Consider the following 20,630-nt stretch of genomic DNA (forward strand, 5'->3'; position numbering starts at 1 on the left):
GGGAGGGGCTGCGCCAGGGAAGGGGGTGCGGCTGCCCTCTCTCCCTCACTATATATAGGGGGAAGGGAGGGGAGGAGGCGCCCTAGGGTTCCCTAGGGGAGGGGCGGCGGCCACAGGGGAAACCCTAGATGGGTTTGGGCGCCTCCACCCCTAGGAAACTTGCCCCCCAAGCCGGGAGGGGTGGCTGCCCTAGGGGAGGCGCCCCCACCTCTCCACGTTACGTGAGATGGGGTGGGAGGGGCCTCCGAAACCCCTTTTGGACACACTGGTCGTCACCCGGTACCCCCGGAATGATTCCGGACTCCAATACCCTTCGTCCAATATATCGATCTCCACCTCCGGACCATTTCGGAGTTCCTCGTCATGTCCGGGATCTCATCCGGGACTCCAAATAACCTTCGGTAACCACATACTATTTCCCATAACAACTCTAGCGTCACCGAACCTTAAGTGTGTAGACCCTACGGGTTCGGGAACCATGTAGACATGACCGAGACGTTCTCCGGCCAATAACCAACAGCGGGATCTGGATACCCATGTTGGCTCGCACATGTTCCACGATGATCTCATTGGATGAACCACGATGTCGGGGATTCAATCAATCCTTTATTCAATTCCCTTTGTCTATCAGTATGTTACTTGCCCGAGATTCGATCGTCGGTATCCCCATACCTCGTTCAATCTTGTTACCGGCAAGTCTCTTTACTCATTCCATAACGCATGATCCCGTGGCTAACTCCTTAGTCACATTGAGCTCATTATGATGATGCATTACAGAGTGGGCCCAGAGATACCTCTCTGTCATACGGAGTAACAAATCCCAGTCTCGATTCGTGCCAACCCAACAGACACTTTCGGAGATACCTGTAGTGCACCTTTATAGCCACCCAGTTACGTTGTGACGTTTGATACACCCAAAGCACTCCTACGGTATCCGGGATTTGCACAATCTCATGGTCTAAGGAAATGATACTTGACATTAGAAAAGCTCTAGCAAAATGAACTACACGATCTTGTGCTATGCTTAGGATTGGGTCTTGTCCATCACATCATTTTCCTAATGATGTGATCCCGTTATCAATGACTTCCAATGTCCATGGTCAGGAAACCATAACCATCTATTGATCATCGAGCTAGTCAACTAGAGGCTTACTAGGGACATGTTGTGGTCTATGTATTCACACATGTATTACGGTTTCCAGTTAATGCAATTATAGCATGAACAATAGACAATTATCATGAACAAGGAAATATAATAATAACCATCTTATTATTGCCTCTAGGGCATATTTCCAACAATATCGTCGTAGTGTTTAGGCGAAGCCCTGCGCTGGTAACTTCATCATCACCATCACCACGCCGTCGTGCTGGCGGAACTCTCCCTCGGCCTCAACTGGATCAACAGTTCGAGGGACGTCACCGAGCTGAACGTGTGCAGATCGCGGAGGTGCGATATGTTCGGTACTTGGATCGGTTGGATCGTGAAGACGTTCGACTACATCAACCGCGTTACTAAACGCTTCCGCTTTCGGTCTACGAGGGTATGTGGACAACACTCTCCCCTCTCGTTGCTATGCATCACCATGATCTTGCGTGTGCGTAGGAAATTTTTGAAATTACTGTGTTCCCAAACACGTGAATCAAATAAACATGATGAAAGTAACTAGATAAATTCTCATGTGTCCTCGAGAACGTTTTGCTTATTATAAGAGGGCGTTTCTGCATGTCCTTTGCTCTAAAAAGTATTGGGCTACCTTGTTGCACCTTTGTTACCGATGCTACTTGTTACGAATTACCTTATTATCAAACTATCCATTACCGGTAATTTCAGTGCTTGCAGAGAATACCTTACGAAAACCGCTTGCCATTTTCTTCTGCTCCTCGTTGGGTTCGACACTCTTATTTATCGAAAGGACTACGATTGATCCCCTATGCTTGCAGGTCATCAATCAGGTCCCTCGATAAGAGAGAGAGAGAGAGAGAGAGAGAGAGAGAGAGAGAGAGAGAGTGACAGATAGGAGGGAACCATGGGCCAACATAGACAACACTCGGTCATGGTTTCATTGATCTAGAAAATTTGTGCAGCCCACATGCCTCGCATTATAGTGAGGCACCAAAATACGATACCATTGATCTAGTAATTACAGAACTTTGCCACCATATTGAAAGTGCAACTATCCCTGGGTGGTTTTGGTAATGATTAACAACATATAGCTCATTGAGCTAATGCTATTTGAAGATAAATATTTCAGGAAAGCTCAATGATTGGCATGGATGGATAAGGAAAGTGGACCCTTCAAAATGCTAAGGACAAAAGATTGGCTCAAGCTCAAAGCTCAGGACTCTACATTTTCTATTTTAGTGACCCAAGATCACATTGAGTCCATAGGAAAAGCCAATACTATCAAAAGGGGGGAGGTGTTGCTTAATGGCTTGCTTGCTCAAAATGCTTAGTGATATGCTCCAAAAACCGTCAACTACTTTCTCATATCCACATATGTCCCAAACCAAAAGTCAAACTCGGCCCCACCGAAACTTTCTATCCGGCGCCATCGAGTTCACTTGACATAGCCACTGCCACAAACCCTAGTCGCTTCGGTCTCACCGAGATGGGATTGCAACCTCTCTGTTTCCCTTCGTAATGTTTTGGTCCAACCGAGATGAGCGATCGGTCCCATCGAGATTGCAATGCAAACTCTCTGTTTCCCCTTCGTAACGTTTCGGTCTAACCGAGATGAGCGAATCGGTCCCACCGAGTTTGCCTGACCAACTCTCTGGTTAGCTTATTACCAAAGTCGGTCCAGCCGAGTTTGAGTAATCGGTCCAACCAAGATTACATTATGCCCTAACCCTAATGATATCGGTCCCACCGAGTTGACATGTCGGTCCCACCAAAAATCCTAACGTTCACATTTTGAACTAAATCGGTCTGACCGAGTTTTCTGATTTGGTCCCACCGAGTTTGGTGAGTTGTGTGTAATGGTTAGATTTTGTGTGGAGGTTATAAATACCCCTCCACCCACTCTTCATTCGTGGAGAGAGCCATCAGAACATGCCTACACTTCCAACATACATTTTCTGAGAGAGAACCACCTACACTTGTGTTGAGCTCAAGATATTCCATTCCAACCACATAAATCTTGATCTCTAGCCTTCCCCAAGTTGCTTTCCACTCAAATCATCTTTCTACCAAATCCAATCCTATGAGAGAGAGAGTTGAGTGTTGGGGAGACTATCATTTGAAGCACAAGAGCAAGGAGTTCATCATCAACACACCATCTATTACCTTTTGGAGAGTGGTGTCTCCTAGATTGGCTAGGTGTCACTTGGGAGCCTCCGTCAAGATTGTGGAGTTGAACCAAGGAGTTTGTACGGGCAAGGAGATCGCCTACTTCGTGAAGATCTACCCTAGTGAGGCAAGTCCTTCGTGGGCGATGGCCATGGTGGGATAGACAAGGTTGCTTCTTCGTGGACCCTTCGTGGGTGGAGCCCTTCGTGGACTCGCGCAACCGTTACCCTTCGTGGGTTGAAGTCTCCATCAACGTGGATATACGATAGCACCACCTATCGGAACCACGAATAAAAAATCTCCGTGTCTACATTGCGTTTTCTCCCTCCAAACTCCTCCCTTTACCTTCATATGCAATTGTTTTACATTCCACTGCTATACTCTTAGAATTGCATGTGTAGGTTGATTACTTGATTTGTGCTAAGTTGCTAAAATCTGCCAAGAACTAAAATTGGGAAAAGGCTAGATTTTTATTTGGTCAAGTAGTCTAATCACCCCCCCCCTCTAGACATACTTTCGATCCTACACATATACATATATAACAAACATTAATGAAAACAAAAATCAACAACCTAAGTAACATATATTTGGTCATGTTAATGTGACCTTGTGTTGGATTCTCGTGATCTGCCACAGTGGGGGTGGGTGGGGAGTCTAGGGATGGAAGGGGGTGATTTTTGGAACCTCACATAGTCAGTGAATAATCAGGGAAAAGCTAAAGTAATTTAGTAAATTAATGATATTTTTATTACTAACAATAACTAATCTAGGTGAGAACACGGTGCATTTCTGTATATGAGGAAAAAGGTATTGATGCACTAGATGAGAATGTTATGAATGTGCAACTTGATATCATTTAGAGGCCAAAGCCAACATATATATACAAGTACAAGGGGAGGCCAAAGGCCAAAATACAGAAAGGCAAAAGACATCACAACTATAACTCTAACACCCCCCCCCCCTCAAACTCATGGTGGATCCACAACACTGAGTTTGGAAAGATAAAATCCATGTTGCGCTCTAGTCTGGGCCTTCGTGAAGAAGTCCGCCAGCTGTAACTCAGAAGGCACATACTGAAGAGCACTAACATGGTCCTGCACACCAGCACGCACAAAGAAAGCATCAACACCAATATGCTTGGTAAGCTCATGCTTCACGGGGTCCCGCGCAATACTGATAGCACCTGTACTGTCTGACAAGAGTGTAGTGGGTGTAGTAACTGAAACACTAAAATCCTCGAGTAACCAGCGTAACCAAGTCACCTCTGCCGTGAGAAGGGCCATAGCTCGCAACTCAGCCTCTACACTCGAACGGGAAACTGCAGTCTGTTTCTTTGTTTTCCAAGCAATGAGAGAACCACCAAGAAAGACACAGTAAGAAGAAAGTGAGCGACAATCCGGAGGATCACTAGCCCAGGTAGCATCCGAATAGGCCTGGAGCTGTAACGAGCTCGAACGAGGAAAGAAGTGACGGTGAGAGATCGTGCAACGAAGATGTCGTAAAATACGAAGAAGGTGAATATAGTGAACCGAAGTGGGAGAAGAGACAAACTGACTCAGAATATGAACAGGATAGGAGATATCCGGTCGAGTGACAGCGAGATAGACAAGACTCCCAACAAGATGACGATAATGAGTCGGATCAGACAAGGGCCCGCCATCAGAAGCACGAAGGTGAACATTAAGCTCCATAGGAGTCTCAACAGTGCGCTCATCACTTAGAGCAGCACGAGCAAGAAGATCCTGGATGTACTTTTCTTGAGAAATAAAAAAGCCATCTGAGGTGGAGGAAACCTCAATCCCAAGAAAGTAACAAAGAGGACCAAGATCAGACATAAGGAACTGCTCATTGAGACGGGCCTTGACAAAGGCAATGTACTCAGAATCGTCTCCAGTGATGATCATGTCATCAACATATAGAAGCAGAAGAGTGCGACCACGAGCAGAAAGGTGGACAAACAGCGCTGGATCATGAACACTGGGAGAAAAACCAGCTGCAGTGACCACAGAGGCAAAACGCTCAAACCAAGCGCAGGGGGCTTGCTTAAGGCCATAGAGAGAGCGACGAAGACGACAAACCATGCTGTCAGGGACTGAATACCCAGGTGGTGGCTGCATATAAACCTCCTCACGCAACTCACCACTAAGAAATGCATTCTTAACATCAAGCTGAGACACAGACCAATGGCGAACTGAGGCCATGGCGAGAAGTGTGCGGACGCTGGTCATATGGGCCACAGGAGCAAAAGTCTCATCGTAATCACGACCATGCTCCTGCTTAAAGCCACGAGCCACAAGACGAGCTTTATAATGCTCAAGAGAACCATCAGAGCGAGTCTTAATCTTATAGACCCACTTGCAAGTAATGGGACGAACATGGGGAGGAAGAGGAACCAGATCCCACGTGCCAGTGCGGCAAGCTCCTCTGCCATCGCAAACTGTCATTCAGGATGAACGACAGCATCACGATAAGAGGTAGGTTCAAGGACAGCCGAAAGACCATATCGACTAGGAGAATAGTGATCAGGAGGAGGGCGCGGCCGAGTCCGAAGATTATAAGTCAGCTTGGATGAGGAAGAGGGCACAGAAGAAGTAGATGGTATGTCAGTAGATTTATCCACAATACGTGGACGAGGGTATAATAAAAAGGGAAAGTAGGACGAGAAGGAACCACCAGAGGTGATGGAGACGGGGAAGACATCGTTGCTGATGGAGAAGACTTGGTGACTGTGGGGACGGGGAAGGTATCGGGGATGAAGGTGGAGAGTCATGCGACATGGGAGGAGAAGAAACTGTAGGAGAGGACGGTGACATATCTGAAGCAACGGGAGGAGGAGGGGTAGAAATATGGGGCACGGAGGAAGGTGTGTCAGGAAAAGTGAGAAAAGAGATGTCCTCCATGGAAAAGGTCGGGGAGGATGGACGCGGGTAGAAAGGACAAGACTCATCAAAGGTCACATCCCGGGAAATACGCATCCGACGACCGACAGGATCCCAACACCGATAACCTCGTGGGTAGATGGATCGACCACCAGAGGAACAAACTGCAGCGATGGGGCGAACAACTGTAGCTGCAACCAGACGGACACTTCAATCGGGAGCTGGAGAAGCAGAAACACGGGCCGGCAGGAAAAAGGAGACACCGGCGGCGGCCGTGCAAGAGATTGGATCGAGAGGAGCACGAGTTGCACGTGCAGAGGAAAAAACCTAGAGCTCTAATACCATGTTATGAATGTGCAACTTGATATTATTTAGAGGCCAAAGCCAACATATATATACAAGTATAAGGGGAGGCCAAAGGCCAAAATACAGAAAGCCAAAAGACATCACAACTATAACTCTAACAGAGAATACATACAAGACACTATAAGTACAACCATCTGAAGGCACCTGAGTGACTTTCCTCTGAGTCAACTTTTGTAGAATTGCTATCACTTTAGTTTTGATGCTATGATTTAAGTAAAATGCTCAAATTCCACATCACTCGAATGAGCATAAAACAAAAACCGCCTAAGTGTTTAGGCATAGTGAGTGTACTAGATGGTGTTTGTTGTATTGTTGAAATTCGAATAAACAGAATCGTATAAATTGTTTCATGTTGAGACTAGATAAAGTTATTTTGATGTTGTAAATCTTAAAGGGCGCATAATTTTGACTTTCGATGTAACGTAAACTGTAACATAAACCTTGTTTGTCGTCATGGTATCTATCATAATACATGCAAAAGACAAAACAAAAGTCGTACTCTAGCTCGAAGCCAGATGTATGACGTGTCGGATAAGTGCTCCAGCGAAAAAGTGAGACACAAGTTGACGTCGATCTATTGAGCCACATTACACCCCTATATTAAAAGTGCTCCCAAAAAGATTCGAGTGAACACAACCGAATCTCCGCTACGATTTCCTTGATCTAGGCCAGTGCATAGCGACGGTTTCCGCAGCCCACATATCTGTCAAAAGTCCACTGTTGTTTCCTTGATCTAGGCCAGTGCATACCGACGGTTTCCGCAGCCCACAAATCTGTCAAAAGTCCGTTGCCGTTTCCTTGATCTAGGCCAGTCACGCGCATTGACGGTTTCCGCAGCCCTATCGATAGTCCTTTCCCGCTTCCTTGACCTAGGTCAGTCACGCGTAGCGACGGCTTGTGCAGCCCCCATATCTCGCATGATAATGTGGCGCCGCGAAACTTTCATGCCACCAGATATATATAGATTAATGAAAATAAAACAACTCGACTAAATAAAAAAGCAATGTGGTTCGTAATAACGTGTTTCCTTATTATGTTTAACACCAAATATCACACATTGGTTGGTTTATGTTTCTATCTAAAAAAGGTTGATTTTTCACTCTACCTCAGCAAAACCAAATCATCATGCATATACCATAGAGTAACCATTGCCCTATATGGAATGATAGATACCGGATGGTTTTACCGCACACATACACATACATGCGGGCGGCACGAGGGTAACTCTAACAAACTGCCTTAATCGCTATAATTCCATATCATAAATCACCAGATCAAAAGCATCCAGGTGTCTAGGGTGGGGAGTGGACGACTCACGTGCCCGGCCCTCCTCTTTTTATGCCCCTGCCCCTTCCCCGTTCCTCCTCCCCAAAACCCCTCTCCCCACCATCCAGTCTCTCTCCAAATCTTGGGACACAAAGGCCACCATACTGAAATATAGATTGACAGAGGCGGGGCGGGAACCAGCGAGCGAGCGAGCTCGGCACGGACCCGGTCCGACGAGATGCTCAAGGAGCGGCAGAGGAGCATTGTGGTGCGCCGGAAGTTCAGCGTGGCGTCCATTCCGTCGGCGGCGAGGCGGGTGCGCCAGGTGAGCGGCGACGACAAGAAGGCACGCGCGCGGCCGATCTTTTTTGTGTCGGCTAACACCGTGCAGATGGGCGCCGGAGGCGGCGGCCACCACTTTCTGAAGAGGGACGCATTTACCGGGCTGTGGATGACGGCGGCGTTCCTGGCGGCCTGCGGCGTCTGCCGCCAACCCCTCGCCGACGAAGACGCCTACATTTACAGGTACCAGCGTCACTGTTATCCCATTCTTTGTTCGTCGCAGCGTGGAAATGACCGGTAGAATCCTCGTGTTTCGGCCTTGCGTTTGTTTTGTCTTTTTCGGTAGCTTCCTTGTGATTTTTGGCTAGGATCCGATCAATCTCTCATGATGCTTTCTGATGTGAATTCCGCGCCGTTCGTTGGTTTTCCACGTCAAGGTTGCACCTGATCCAATCTTCTTATGATGTTGCTGGCAGCTTACGATTTTGTGTTGGTTTCGTGATTCCCCTCGTTTTTTATGCGAGGGGCATATTCAGGATCCGTTTTCACTTATGAAAAGATAGTAATAATTTGTCACCCTCCCTGTTTAAGTTAGACAAGTACTCCGTACTAATTTGACTAACCTCGTTCACTTGAAAGGTAATGCTGATTCAATGCTAGCTAGTATAAGCAATCCATCGATGCTACTAGTGTAAGCGGTTCATAGCATGAATCTTTATGCTCTCCCGTATTTTAGAGGAATGTTCGATGCAAACCTTTTCCCTCAGCATGTTACTTGTTGCCATGCTAATTAATTATTAATACTCCGTATGTATTTGCTAATGAGATATGCACTATTGATCCATGGGGTGCTCATAGCTTTATAATTTGCCCTCTTTTAATTCTGGTCCCTGAATCATGTATGAAATGTCCTATCCCAAAATATAAATTGGGATGCATTTATATTTTTCTTAGGGGGTGGATTAAGATTTAGTTTTCTAGTCAAGAGTCTAAGACACCATATATACTCCCCGAAGCTACGCAATAAATAAAGAACATTAATCGCCCAATCATATGAGTTGTTGTTTGATTATCATACCATAAACTTGTCACTCGTTACCATCTAACGCTCGTAGAGTATTTCTTTAATTGTCACAATCTGTCATCAACGAGAGGGAAATAAATAAATACTAAAAAATGCATGGTTTCTTCACTGCAATAAAAGAAGGTTAAATTTATTCATTGGAGATGTCTGTGACATGATGGTCCAATTTCTTTGTCTGTCTTCTACAGGGGCGAATTTGCATTCTGCAGTGATGAGTGCAGGGAGCTGTACATCAAATGGAAAAGGGCGTGCTCCCGCAGATCCCGCAGGAAGGCCCCGTCGAACAAGTCCAGCAACAGCAGGGGCTCGTGCGGCGGGCCAGGCTAACCCATTAGATTATACTAGCTCTTAGTGATGTGCCATACATATATGTGGTACAATCTCCACCATATTTAAACCGTCCGTCCATGTATACAAGCTACCAGTCTCGAATAATGGTCGGTTACATCCCGTTTTATGAGTCAGTTTCGTCGCTTTGTTGCTGATATGGAGCTGCGAGATTTTTACCTCCATAGTCGGCAGTATACTCGGTCTAACGAGCAGGACAACCCACCCTCATGCACAATAACCATGTTCTATGTGTGCCAAGTTGAGAGGTCTTGCACCCATACTGTCGGCTGCGCAGCTTGGCCTCGACCACCTCCGATCATTGCCTCCCTCCTTGTGGATTGTGTGCCCTGTTCTAGCCACCCCACACGTTTTTTGAGCATTTCTCGCATAAGATGGATGACTTGAGGTAGTTGTTGTTGCTTGGGATTCCGAGGAGCCGGATCCGGACTCCTTTTATCGTATATACTCGCGCCTCAAGTTCATGGCATGCCATCTCTAAAGTTGGAGCACACGCTCCATCAACAATATCTCTCTTCATCTGATGCGGTGCAAGACAAGAGGCCCCTCTAGCTTGAGGAGGCATGGCTGCGACGCAAATTGAAGATGGCTTATTTGGGGCTAGCCTCCCTTGAGCATTCCATCGCTCGACAATGGGTGCACTTCTCATGGCTCCGCGGGGGTGGGTGGAAGGGGACACTATAACTTTGCTTTCTTCGAGATCCATGCGTCTCATCGTAAGCAGAAAACCCATATCTTTCAGATTCGTGTCAGTGATAAGGTCATCTCTGGCAAGGCGGCGATGGTTGAGGTCGCATTCCATCACTTCTCCGACGTCATTGGCTTGCCGGATGCGCGGGAAGTGTCCCTCACTTTCGAGGTGTTTGGACCTCGATACTTGAGAGAACCAACTGTCACGAAAACCAAAAGGCTCCTTGCAATATCCGATGTAAGAGGGTGGCCAGGTTTGCTTGGATATCTTGATTGCATGCACTGGAGATGTAAGAACTGCCCAAAAAGCTCTGGAAGGGCAATATCAGGGCCATTTTAAGAAGCCAACCATCATTCTTGATGTATTTGTATTGCATGTTCTCTGGATTTGGCATGTTCGGGTCTCACAATCACATCAATATGCTGCAACGGTCTCCGTTGTTTGATAAGTTGACTGGAGAACAAGCTCCTCCTTCCAGCTACACTGTTAGTGGACATCATTAGAACATGCGCCACCATCTGTAGACGATATCTATCCTCCGCTGGCTACATTAGTTGAGACCATCTCTAAGTCAGTTGGTCAAAAAAGAGATCACCTTATCCAAAGACAAGAATGAGCTAAAAAGGATGTGGAGAGGGCTTTTGGAGTGCTCCAATCCCATTTTGCAGTTGTTCATAAATATGCTAAACAATGGGATTCAGAGACCTTGCGGGAGGTAATGACATATTGTGTGATCATGCACAACATGATCATGGAGGATGAGGGTGAAGATGTTGCCAGAGATCAGAAATTTGAGAACATGGGTGATCGTATTCAACTTCTACACTGGAAACTGTCTATGTTTGATGAGTTTGTTCATATGCATCAAAATTAGCACCGATCAACTCATAAGAAGTTCAAGAAAGGTTTGGTTGAGCATCTATGGGCGATTAAGGGGACAACTAGAACATATGTGTAAGTTGGATTCAAATTAAACTATTTGTTTGAAAACTTAGTTGGATTGTAATATTTAAATTAGAATTATTAATCTCTCCCAATCCAATCCTCTCCTCCTCTCCATCCACCTGTCCAGCTCCGGTAGCGATGGAGGCGGTGGGAGCAGCGACGATTGGGACGCCTTCCTCCATGATGCGGCGGGTGACGAGGAGGATTTGGCCCTCCACCCTCACGTTGAAGCACTTGCGGGTGGACACAGGTGGTAGCTTCGGCTGTGCTCTGTCCCTGGCCACTCCCTGCCACAGTGCCAATGCTGGAGCCGGCTGGTCCCGCACCACACAAAGCTCCGCGCGGCGCGCCTGCTCGCATCCATGGCCCGCCGCCGCCTTCCTAACCCTCCAACTGCTGCTCCTCAAGGGTAGCGGTGGGTTTAGTGCCCCGCTCCGCCGGTTCCACCGACACGAACACCTGAATCTGAGGTGCGCGTCGCCCAGCGCGAGAGGCAGCGGGCTAGCGAGAGGGCGTCGGCCTCGGATGCGGCCACACAGTCCTCCCGCCGCTGCCGCCACTAGATGCCGATGGTGCCCGATGACGAGGAGTGGCTCCTCCCATGGGTCTACCGCTGCTCGCTTATGACAATGGAGAAGACGGACGCCCGCCGGCTCCATCGGAAAAACCCGATGGCGCTCCGGGTAGGACTAGAGCAGTCAGCGTGCGAGGCGTTGGAGGCAACAACAGAGGTGGCAAGGGCGGCCAAGCTGAAGAGGTAGAAGGACTGCTCCGTTCGGAAGATGGTGGGCTTCATCGACTCCTCCTCATCCTCCACATCACCGACAGCTCTGACTACCCACCTCATGCCGCCACCGCCTACCCGGACGCCTACAGTAGCACCGGTGACCAGAAGGGCAAAGGGCCGGCGAGGAAGTGGTGAACCTCGACACTCTCTCCATGTTTATTTCCGCTTTTAGTAATCTAGTTTAGAACTTGTCCATCGGTTACGTGAATTATATGAACTGTGGTGATCTTTTAGTGATTCTTTTATATGGATTGTGTGCATTTCTATGTCCATTTGATGATCTACGTAGTGTGAACACGGAGCAGTCGCATGCACCGCGAAACGGGGTGGGTGGCCCTCTTGGCTGGCGCGCCACTTCAATGTTGGAACGACGTGAGAGGTCACCTCTGCTTTTGGTCGGCATGAATGCGACACTTGAGTGGCGCTGACCGCTTCAGGCGGGAAAGTGTGGAGACGAGGAAGAGGGTTTGGATAGGCCAGGTTTATTGAATGCTTGCGCGACAGTGATCTGAACGCCTGCAAAGCCCTACCCCGATTTGCTTCCGGTTTACTAGAAAAAGAGTTAAATGTGCTGGAGGTCCTAAAAGTTCCGTCGATTTGTCACTTTAGTCTCAATTCTTCCAAAATGCACCTTTAGGTCCTAATTCTTTAGTAAGTGGTTCATCCAAGGTCCTTTTCTCACAAGCGCTCGCTGACCTGCCCACGTGGCGCGTTGACCGATGCCACATCAACTAAGGGCCCAACCGCCAGGCGAGAAAAATACACTGGAGGTCCTAAAAGTTTCTCGGCAATGTCACTTTAGTCCTCTTTTTTTCAAAATGTACATTTAGATCCTAATTCTATAGTAAGTGGTTCACCCGAGGTCCTGTTTTGCTCGATCGTTCACTGGCCTGCTTGCGTGACGTGTTGACCCATGCCACGTCAGCTTAGAGGCCGCTGCGGTTGCTCTTTTTTGACACAAAGCCCCTTGTAACCCCCCTCTTGACATTTCCCGGTCTCTCTCTCTCTCTCTCTCTCTCTCTCTCTCGTGCCCACATCATTGCCATGGCCAGGGCAGCAAGCTCCTTGGCAGGGAAGCGAGTGACGAAGAGGAGCGTTACAGCATCGTCAGCGGCGCTACCTCCTCCACAAGCTCCTACTGCCTAACCTCAAATCAGAGCAAGCGGTTTGAGAAACTTAATGAAACAATGCAAGTCAAACTAAATCAATGCCTACAGGTAGTGATTGTGGTAGAGTAGAGAAAATCACATAGCCATGGACGATAGCGGCAAAAAATTTAGGTTTTTTTTGCAATGTTCCTCATCTGCTAGTGACCCTAAGTCGATGTGGCGTGGGTCAATGCGCAACCAAGCATGTCAGCGGATGATCGTGCAAATAAGGACCTATGGTGAACCAATTACTATAGAATTATGACCTAAACGTGCATTTTGAAAGAAGTACGACTAAAGTTATACTGCCCAGAAACTTTTAGGACCTCTAATGTATTTTTCTCGCCAGGCGGCTGGGCCCTCTGTCAACGTGGCATGGGTCAACGTGCCACACGGGCAGATCAGCAAGCGCTCGTGAAAAAAGAACCTCGAATAAACCACTTACTAAAGAATTATAACTTAAAGATGCATTTTGAAAGAATTATGACTAAAGTGACAGATGAAATTTTAGGACCGTGCATTTAACTCCTGAAAAAATGATGTCCGTGGGAGATGCCCTTAACTTTTCAGCCGTCTTCCTCATCTAAAGAAAACTGTCTCCTCCAGCTTCGTGCGCGCACGCCTCCACCTCCGCCCCCCCATGGCCGCCGCCGCCGCGGGCGCGACGCCAGCGACGGCGCGGAAGGCCCTCGCGTCCACGACCTCCGCCCTCCTCTCCTCTTCACCCGCGCTCCGCCGCCGCAGCTTGTCCTGCTCCGCCGCATCAGCAGCGACCGCCCCGCGCATCGCGCAGCAGCCGCCGGACCTGCTCCGGTGGGTGCAGCGCGAGGGAGGTTTCGTGCACCCAGCTCTCCGAGTGGCCGATCACCCCGAGTACGGCCTCGGGGTGTCCGCCACGGCGGCCGACGGCATCATCCCCCCGGGAGCCGTCCTCATTGATCTCCCTGGACGCATCCCGCTGCGACTCCGCCGCCCAGCCGATGCTGCGGACGCATTACTGATGCAGCTCGCCGACCGAGTCCCCGGTATTGGCCCATCTGATTATCTTCCTTTGGTTCGTTATATGTTCTGGAATAATGTGGTAGCTTAATCGTGGTTGTAATCGGGAATGCGTCGAGCTTAAGATGCATTTCGACAATGCATTGGGAGCATAACTGGTAACAATGCGGTTCTTTTGGCATCAGGGCGATTCATCGGAAATCTTCTCTAGTAACAGTAGGATTATTAACTTCTGAAAATACTCAAAATAGGCATATTATGGATGATGATGCAATTTCTTTGTCTCCTGTAGGTTGTAGATTCCTGGGCTAAATTATGCTCTGAACTGTTGCTGTTTTCTGTTGGAAACTGCCAGTTGTCAAATAACAATATGAAACTTATTACTCTCCAGCTGACAACTGTAGTCAGTTTAAGCTGAGACTGAGAAGAGTTCAGTGCTTAGTAATTAATATCGTGTTCTAACTTAATTGACCCCAGGTTCAGTCTATTGTGTCTTTTAGCTAAAAATGTAAAAGCCAGAGCTCTGAATACCATACCGCTTTCCATGTTAAATTGTTTAAGCTTGGACTCATCTGTCATGTTGTTAACTTGTTCTATAACTCATCCTTCTATGAAACTGATGTTGCCTTGTGGTCGAATAGCTGCACGATGGAAAATTTATGTACACATCTTCCTATCTCTGTTTAGTATACGAGGGAGATTTTTATTCAGTATTTTCTTTTGAGAACATAATTCCATTCTGCAAAACTAGGCAAACTATCTTTTATTAAGTAGTAAATTGAATCTTCTGGTAAGCATGTGACAGAGGAACTGTGGTCAATGAGACTCGGCTTGAGGTTGCTTCAAGAAAGGACAAAATCCGATTCATTTTGGTGGCCATATATCGCGAACCTGCCCGAGACTTTTACCGTACCAATCTTCTTTCCAGGGGAAGACATAAAGAACTTGCAATATGCTCCTCTCCTCCACCAGGTTGTGAAGAACTATAGCGACCGCTAAGTGGATACTTATCGTATTTTCCTGTCTGTTTTCTCACTGATGCTATTTCAGATAAATAAAAGATGCCGCTTCCTTCTTGAGTTTGAGAAAGAGGTAAAACAGAAGCTTGGTACTGTGCCCTCAGGAGATCATCCTTTTTGTGGACAAGATGTGCACTCGTCTTCCCTTGGATGGGCTATGTCAGCAGCGTCTTCACGAGCATTCCGTCTGCATGGTGAAATCCCAATGTTGTTGCCCCTTGTTGATATGTGCAACCACAGTTTTAGCCCGAATGCTAGGATTGTCCAGGAAGGAGATGTCGAGAGCCCTGACATGTCAGTTAAGGCAAGTACTTTTCAATCTTACACGTGTAATTGTCGTCGTTGCGCCCAAAAAATTGCAGATTTTTCTGTTCTCTAATGAGTTACTGTGTTCTTTATTTGTGCATTTGCTTCACAAATATTAATGCTATAACTAGATGCAATTATTGTGTGTAAAAACACATCGACAGTGCACTCAAATTTTGTTTGCGTACTCTTGATTGGCATGTTAGCCTTTCATCCGAAAAGGGGCGCTTTATTACTTAAAAGGTTTAAGTAACACCCGGCCTCTGCATAACTAAGATGCACACAGCCAACAAAGTCCTCACGACAAGCGAAAATAAAATAGGAAGGCGAAATACAAAGAAAAATGCATGTTTGAATAGCGCCTAAACCGTCGGTGGCCCAATCCTAAGATCATGCTGCCACCCATGTTGGGTAAAAGTATCCCTCGCCGTAGCCTCCAATCGTGTACACACCTCCGTAAACAGGTCTTGATTCTCCACTCGTTGTAGAGAGGACCATAAACGAAGCGTCCCAGTACATTTGTAGATAACCTGCATAAGCGAAGTACTTTTATCGTTAAAAATCTTATCATTTCTACATAGCCAAAGCGACCAAATCACGGCAAGCGCTCCACCCTAAGTAGAATTCTGAACCTGTGATCAATCCCATGTAACCAGTTGCCAAATATATTAGCAACACTACAAGGAGGGTACAAGCCAGAAGCTATTTGGATGACTGACCATATAGAACGAGCCAATTTACATTGGAAGAACAAATGTTTTATTGTCTCATCATGCGGACAAAATACACATTGCGTGCTTCCATGCCAATTCCTCTTAATAAGGTTATCTTTAGTAAGAATGACTCCGCGACGAAGATACCATGCAAAGATTTTATTCTTAAGAGGTATCTTCATCTTCCAGATCTTCTTATTATTATCAACTGGCACGTCAGACTGGATCAAAGCTCTATACATAGACTCCACTGAGAATTGCCCATTCCCATGTAGGTTCCAACGAAATAAATCGGACCCCTGTGACAACTGTACCGTGGATAATCGTTGAAGTAGTATGTTCCACGATTGGAGTCTAGGTCCAATTAAATCCCTTCTGAACGTCACATTGGGCGGAAATGATTCCAAAACCTTGGCAATAGTATCACCCTTGATCATGAATCATGACAGTCATGTGCTAATAATATCTTCTTTAGTACTCCCTCCGTCCTATAATATGAGATGTTATTACAACTAATATACTCATATATCGGTTGTAATAACATCTTATATTATGAGACGGAGGGAGTAGCATTCTTTACATACACTTTCTAATGTGGTATGCGGTTGTTAAGCATGTCCTTTCTCTTTAAGCTAGTAATGTAAGTGTTTTTATCTTTTTGCAAGAACAGCAGTGAAAGTATCTGGCTGTACATTAGTCACTGTTGAATTCATTTTTCAGTTATTAACTTGCATGTGTATTGGTTTAGTGAATAGTAATTACTTCAACGATAGGACTGTTGCTTGCCCTGTTCCTAGAGATAATTAGTTCCCTTGGTTAGTACTACCTCTGTAACTAAAACGTCTTATATTTAGTTACAGAAGTAGTAATATATTTTGCCCAGAAGTGGCAAATATTTAATCAACTGTTTTATTCAATGCATATAGTTTTTTACTGTACGATGTGGCGATGCATTTGCTTGTGGAAGATGCTGTGTGTTTTTTGTCTAATGATCTGTATGATGCTGTGTGTTTTTTGTCTAATGATCTGTATGTTGTGCTATAACGCAGGTTGTTGCTGAGACGCAGATTGATCAAAACGCTGCTGTTACACTGAACTATGGTTGCTACCCTAATGATTTTTATCTTCTTGATTATGGATTTGTAGTAACATCGAATCCATACGATCAAGTGGAATTGAGCTATGATGGTAATCTTCTCGATGCTGCTAGCATGGCAGCAGGGGTTTCTAATCCCAACTTTTCAACACCAGCCAAGTGGCAACAGGATATCTTGTCACAGCTAAATCTACACGGAGAGGGTGCTGTTCTGAAGGTTTTGCCCACATTCTTCCACCATGATTTATTTGTTTTATTTTGTGATTCGATCGACTTCAAATTCAAATATATTGTGTTCAGTATTCCTGTATGAGTCTGAACCTGATATATTTTGCTATGATCCTAACTTGGTTACTGTTTTTCAGGTCAGCTTAGGAGGTCCGGACGTAGTAGATGGGCGCTTATTAGCTGCGCTTCGAGTTCTTCTTGCAGCTGACCCGGATACCGTGGGTAAGCACGATCTGGAAACTTTGATGTCGCTTGGCACGAAAGCTCCTCTGGGCCCTACCGTCGAAGCCTCGGCGCTCCGAACTGTTCTCGCACTTTGCGCCATTGCCCTCCAGCACTTCCACACCAAGATAATGGATGACCAGGCCGTCCTGAAGGGAGAACCCCCTCTTACAACTGAACTGGCCGTCCAGTTTAGATTGCAGAAGAAGCTGATGCTCGTCGACATAATGCAAAATCTTAGTCGGAGAATCAAGTCGCTATCTCCAGAGAAATCTACTGCCTAGGATGTAAACATTTTGTGATAACTCCCTTTTGAACATTCAACTACTATTTCTGTATTGATGATTACTGGATATATAACAAATAAATCCCCAGTTTTGATCTTTCACCATTTCCTCTATTTTGTGTGCAGCAACCAGAACTGAATGTGTATATATAGCCTGCCTGATCCGCGTATGAGAGGCGTTTTACACATGTAACATGTCACTCCTGTGTTAGTATTAGATCAAGGGGTGTCTTAAATTATCCTGGAATAATTACTGCAACCAGTCTCTGCGCAATGAATGTACAAAGAAATGTAAGTTGCACTAATCCTGTCGCGTTATCGTTAACCGATTCTCCAGGTAATAGGCAATCTTTTAACTGAACCGCATTGTTGAGAGGTACTGCCTCCGTTCTGGTTTATTGGTCTCCTTCGTATTTGGCGGACAGTTCTGATTTATTGGTATTGGCGGACGTAGTTCAAATAAGAGTTGACATACATCTTCAGGCAAGATAAGAAGAGTTGACACCTTGAGACCCATAGCACAGAGCTCTGATCTAAAGCTCTATGCACAATCTCTTTTCACAATCGCAGTCATAATAAATAGAATAAAATAAAATAAAAACGCAGCACCATCCAAAATTCGTTTTTTTGTTTCCTAAACTGAAAAAAGGAAGAGACTGACAACTCACACAAATGAGTATGAAGTATTTACACAACCATCATGGAGAGATGGGAACGACGCCCTAACCACCAGCAGAAGATGATCCTCTGCCCCATCTACGGATGGACAGGATCACCAAAGAAAAGGAAAAAGAAAATCCTAATACACGGCGAGATTGCACGAGGGGACGACGACGACCCAGCTAGAAAATAAAAAAAAGGATGGCCGGCCCTAGGACTAGGAGTCGCCGCCGATGGAGATGGCGGGGCGGCCCACCCGGCCGAGCGGCGAGCGCGAGCGCTGCCGGCCCAGGTCCCGGAGGACGAGGCGCATCTCGGCCAGCTGCTGCTGCTGCTGGTACGTGTCGTCCACCTTCACCTTGTCGCCCTCCTCCTCCTTGATCTTCCTCACCTGGCTGTGCACCACCCGCGCCGCCGCCAGCCGCCGCCCCTCCTCGTCCCAGGAATTCTCCATCGCCGGACCTTACGTGCCGGACGTGGCTTCTTCTTCTGAGCTTTCTTGCGCCTCCGGATGATGACGACGACGACGACGACCGCCGATGAGACGAGACGAGACGAGATGGGAGATGGGAGATGTGTAAATGCACCAGTGCTACCGGTTGAACCCAGCCCAGCCCATGCGCTGCATGAGACGGGCCGCATAAATAGGGGCCACGTATGGCGGTGTGGAACGGGACGGGATCGGGACGGGGGGCCCCTGACCGGTTCCCCACACATCCGTGCCGTTTTTGCTGGGGCGACGAGCGCACGCAGCGTACCGCGTGTCCAACCCCGCCCCGGTTTACCCGATCCATCCGCGGCGCCTCCCCCGCTTTCCGCCGTCGCTTTCTTGGTCGATCTCGTGAAAAGGGACGCATATCATGTCAGAAAAAGAAAGAAAGAAAAGGGATGCATATCCGTTCACGGCCCGTCGACGTGTACGGGTCGACGTTGTGCGCCTGCCGTCCGTTGTGGCGGTCGACGGTGCCTATCCGCACAACGGGCCCTCCACGTGCCCTCCTGCCCGGCTGTTGCTTCTGCTTTTTTTTTTCAGTTTGTTTGGATAGCTCGTCTATCCAATTCCAATCCAACTGGTCTTCTAAAAATAAGCTTTTCTGTGCTGTTTTGTTTTCAGTCAGTCAGTCAGTTGTGCGTGTGAGTTGTGGGAGCCGAGGAACAGACGGATACGTATCGTATACGCCATGTTTGCGACAGTGCGGGCGCGCTGTTGATTGCAGGTGGCGAAAGGACGCGTCAGGTTTTATGTGGTGGCTGTTGTGTGATCGGGGAGGGCGGAACGGCAGCCGCAAAGCCATGAATGAACGCGTGGAATTGGTTTGGATAGAAACGGGAAGGGTGGCCGCAAAGCGGTGGCTGTCCATCGAGGCGAAGGGTGCCCGCGGGTGGATCGGCCGACGCGCGTTCGTGTGGCCGGATGGGCGGACAGGTGTGTGTGTGTGCCGCGGAGGAGCCTTTTTGAAGAGGCACCGTGTTGAAACATTTCAAGGGCGTTTTACTCAAGAGTTACCATCTGGCGCAGCAAGTCGCGATTCCGCTGATAAGCAATCGAGAGGTAAAGGGCGCGATTCCGCTGATAAGCAATCGAGAGGAGGATTATACTACCTTACTATTGTATTGTACTTGCTTTAAGAAAAAAATGACGCCAAATACAAGAGGCTAGCACGAATCTTAGCGCGAGATTCTGCGCACAGAAATCTGCATGAAGTCCAAATAAAATAAATTTTACTCGACTGTAAAAATAGGATTTTTGAAAATTATTCCTGACATCTCAATATTCTAGATCACGGGAAGATCCTCCACGATAGCCCTGGTTTGCTTATATGGCATTTTTGTCTATGTAGTTAAAAGAGTTCCGAGCGAAAGCTTTGACCTGATTTTGTCAGTGCCGTCGAGTGGCTCGGGCTCTTAGGGTGAAAACCTAAGCTCCAGATGATTTTCGGAGCGGGCGACTGCAGCATCTTCGTCGTTTCCCCTTGGGGTGTTGCTTGGGAAAGCTAGCTTATGCTTGATGTGTCT

The 20,630-nt window shown here is 47.1% G+C and overlaps 3 protein-coding genes across 3 annotated transcripts; 2 read left to right on the top strand and 1 right to left on the bottom strand.

Annotated features, from left to right (window-relative positions):
* Positions 1-7,894: 7,894 nt before the first annotated feature.
* Positions 7,895-9,616, top strand: LOC123141766 (uncharacterized). The gene is made up of 2 exons (XM_044560843.1): positions 7,895-8,325; positions 9,355-9,616. The coding sequence occupies exons 1-2, from the start codon at positions 8,039-8,041 to the stop codon at positions 9,491-9,493; spliced, it is 426 nt and encodes a 141-aa protein (XP_044416778.1). The 5' UTR covers positions 7,895-8,038; the 3' UTR covers positions 9,494-9,616.
* Positions 9,617-13,641: 4,025 nt separating this feature from the next.
* On the top strand, positions 13,642-18,056 carry LOC123145414 (actin-histidine N-methyltransferase). Its single transcript, XM_044564819.1, has 5 exons — positions 13,642-14,110; positions 14,890-15,056; positions 15,135-15,407; positions 17,172-17,435; positions 17,584-18,056. The coding sequence occupies exons 1-5, from the start codon at positions 13,726-13,728 to the stop codon at positions 17,950-17,952; spliced, it is 1,458 nt and encodes a 485-aa protein (XP_044420754.1). The 5' UTR covers positions 13,642-13,725; the 3' UTR covers positions 17,953-18,056.
* Positions 18,057-18,565: 509 nt separating this feature from the next.
* LOC123145416 (uncharacterized) lies at positions 18,566-19,359 on the bottom strand. Its single transcript, XM_044564820.1, has one exon. It carries the CDS (start codon positions 19,066-19,068, stop codon positions 18,832-18,834), a length of 237 nt encoding a protein of 78 aa, XP_044420755.1. The 5' UTR covers positions 19,069-19,359; the 3' UTR covers positions 18,566-18,831.
* Positions 19,360-20,630: the final 1,271 nt, after the last annotated feature.

This window comes from Triticum aestivum, chromosome 6D, assembly GCF_018294505.1.
Source record: "Triticum aestivum cultivar Chinese Spring chromosome 6D, IWGSC CS RefSeq v2.1, whole genome shotgun sequence".
Classification (NCBI taxonomy): Eukaryota; Viridiplantae; Streptophyta; class Magnoliopsida; order Poales; family Poaceae; genus Triticum; species Triticum aestivum.

What these genes read in the sequence shown, in the direction of transcription:
- LOC123141766 (XM_044560843.1), top strand. Translation starts at nt 8,039, where the DNA reads ATGCTCAAGGAGCGGCAGAGGAGCATTGTGGTGCGCCGGAAGTTCAGC. An exon ending in GAAGACGCCTACATTTACAG is followed by an intron (nt 8,326 to 9,354) that starts GTACCAGCGTCA and finishes TGTCTTCTACAG; the next exon opens with GGGCGAATTTGCATTCTGCA.
- LOC123145414 (XM_044564819.1), top strand. Translation starts at nt 13,726, where the DNA reads ATGGCCGCCGCCGCCGCGGGCGCGACGCCAGCGACGGCGCGGAAGGCC. An exon ending in GCTCGCCGACCGAGTCCCCG is followed by an intron (nt 14,111 to 14,889) that starts GTATTGGCCCAT and finishes AGCATGTGACAG; the next exon opens with AGGAACTGTGGTCAATGAGA. An exon ending in GCCCTGACATGTCAGTTAAG is followed by an intron (nt 15,408 to 17,171) that starts GCAAGTACTTTT and finishes GCTATAACGCAG; the next exon opens with GTTGTTGCTGAGACGCAGAT.
- LOC123145416 (XM_044564820.1), bottom strand. Translation starts at nt 19,068, where the DNA reads ATGGAGAATTCCTGGGACGAGGAGGGGCGGCGGCTGGCGGCGGCGCGG.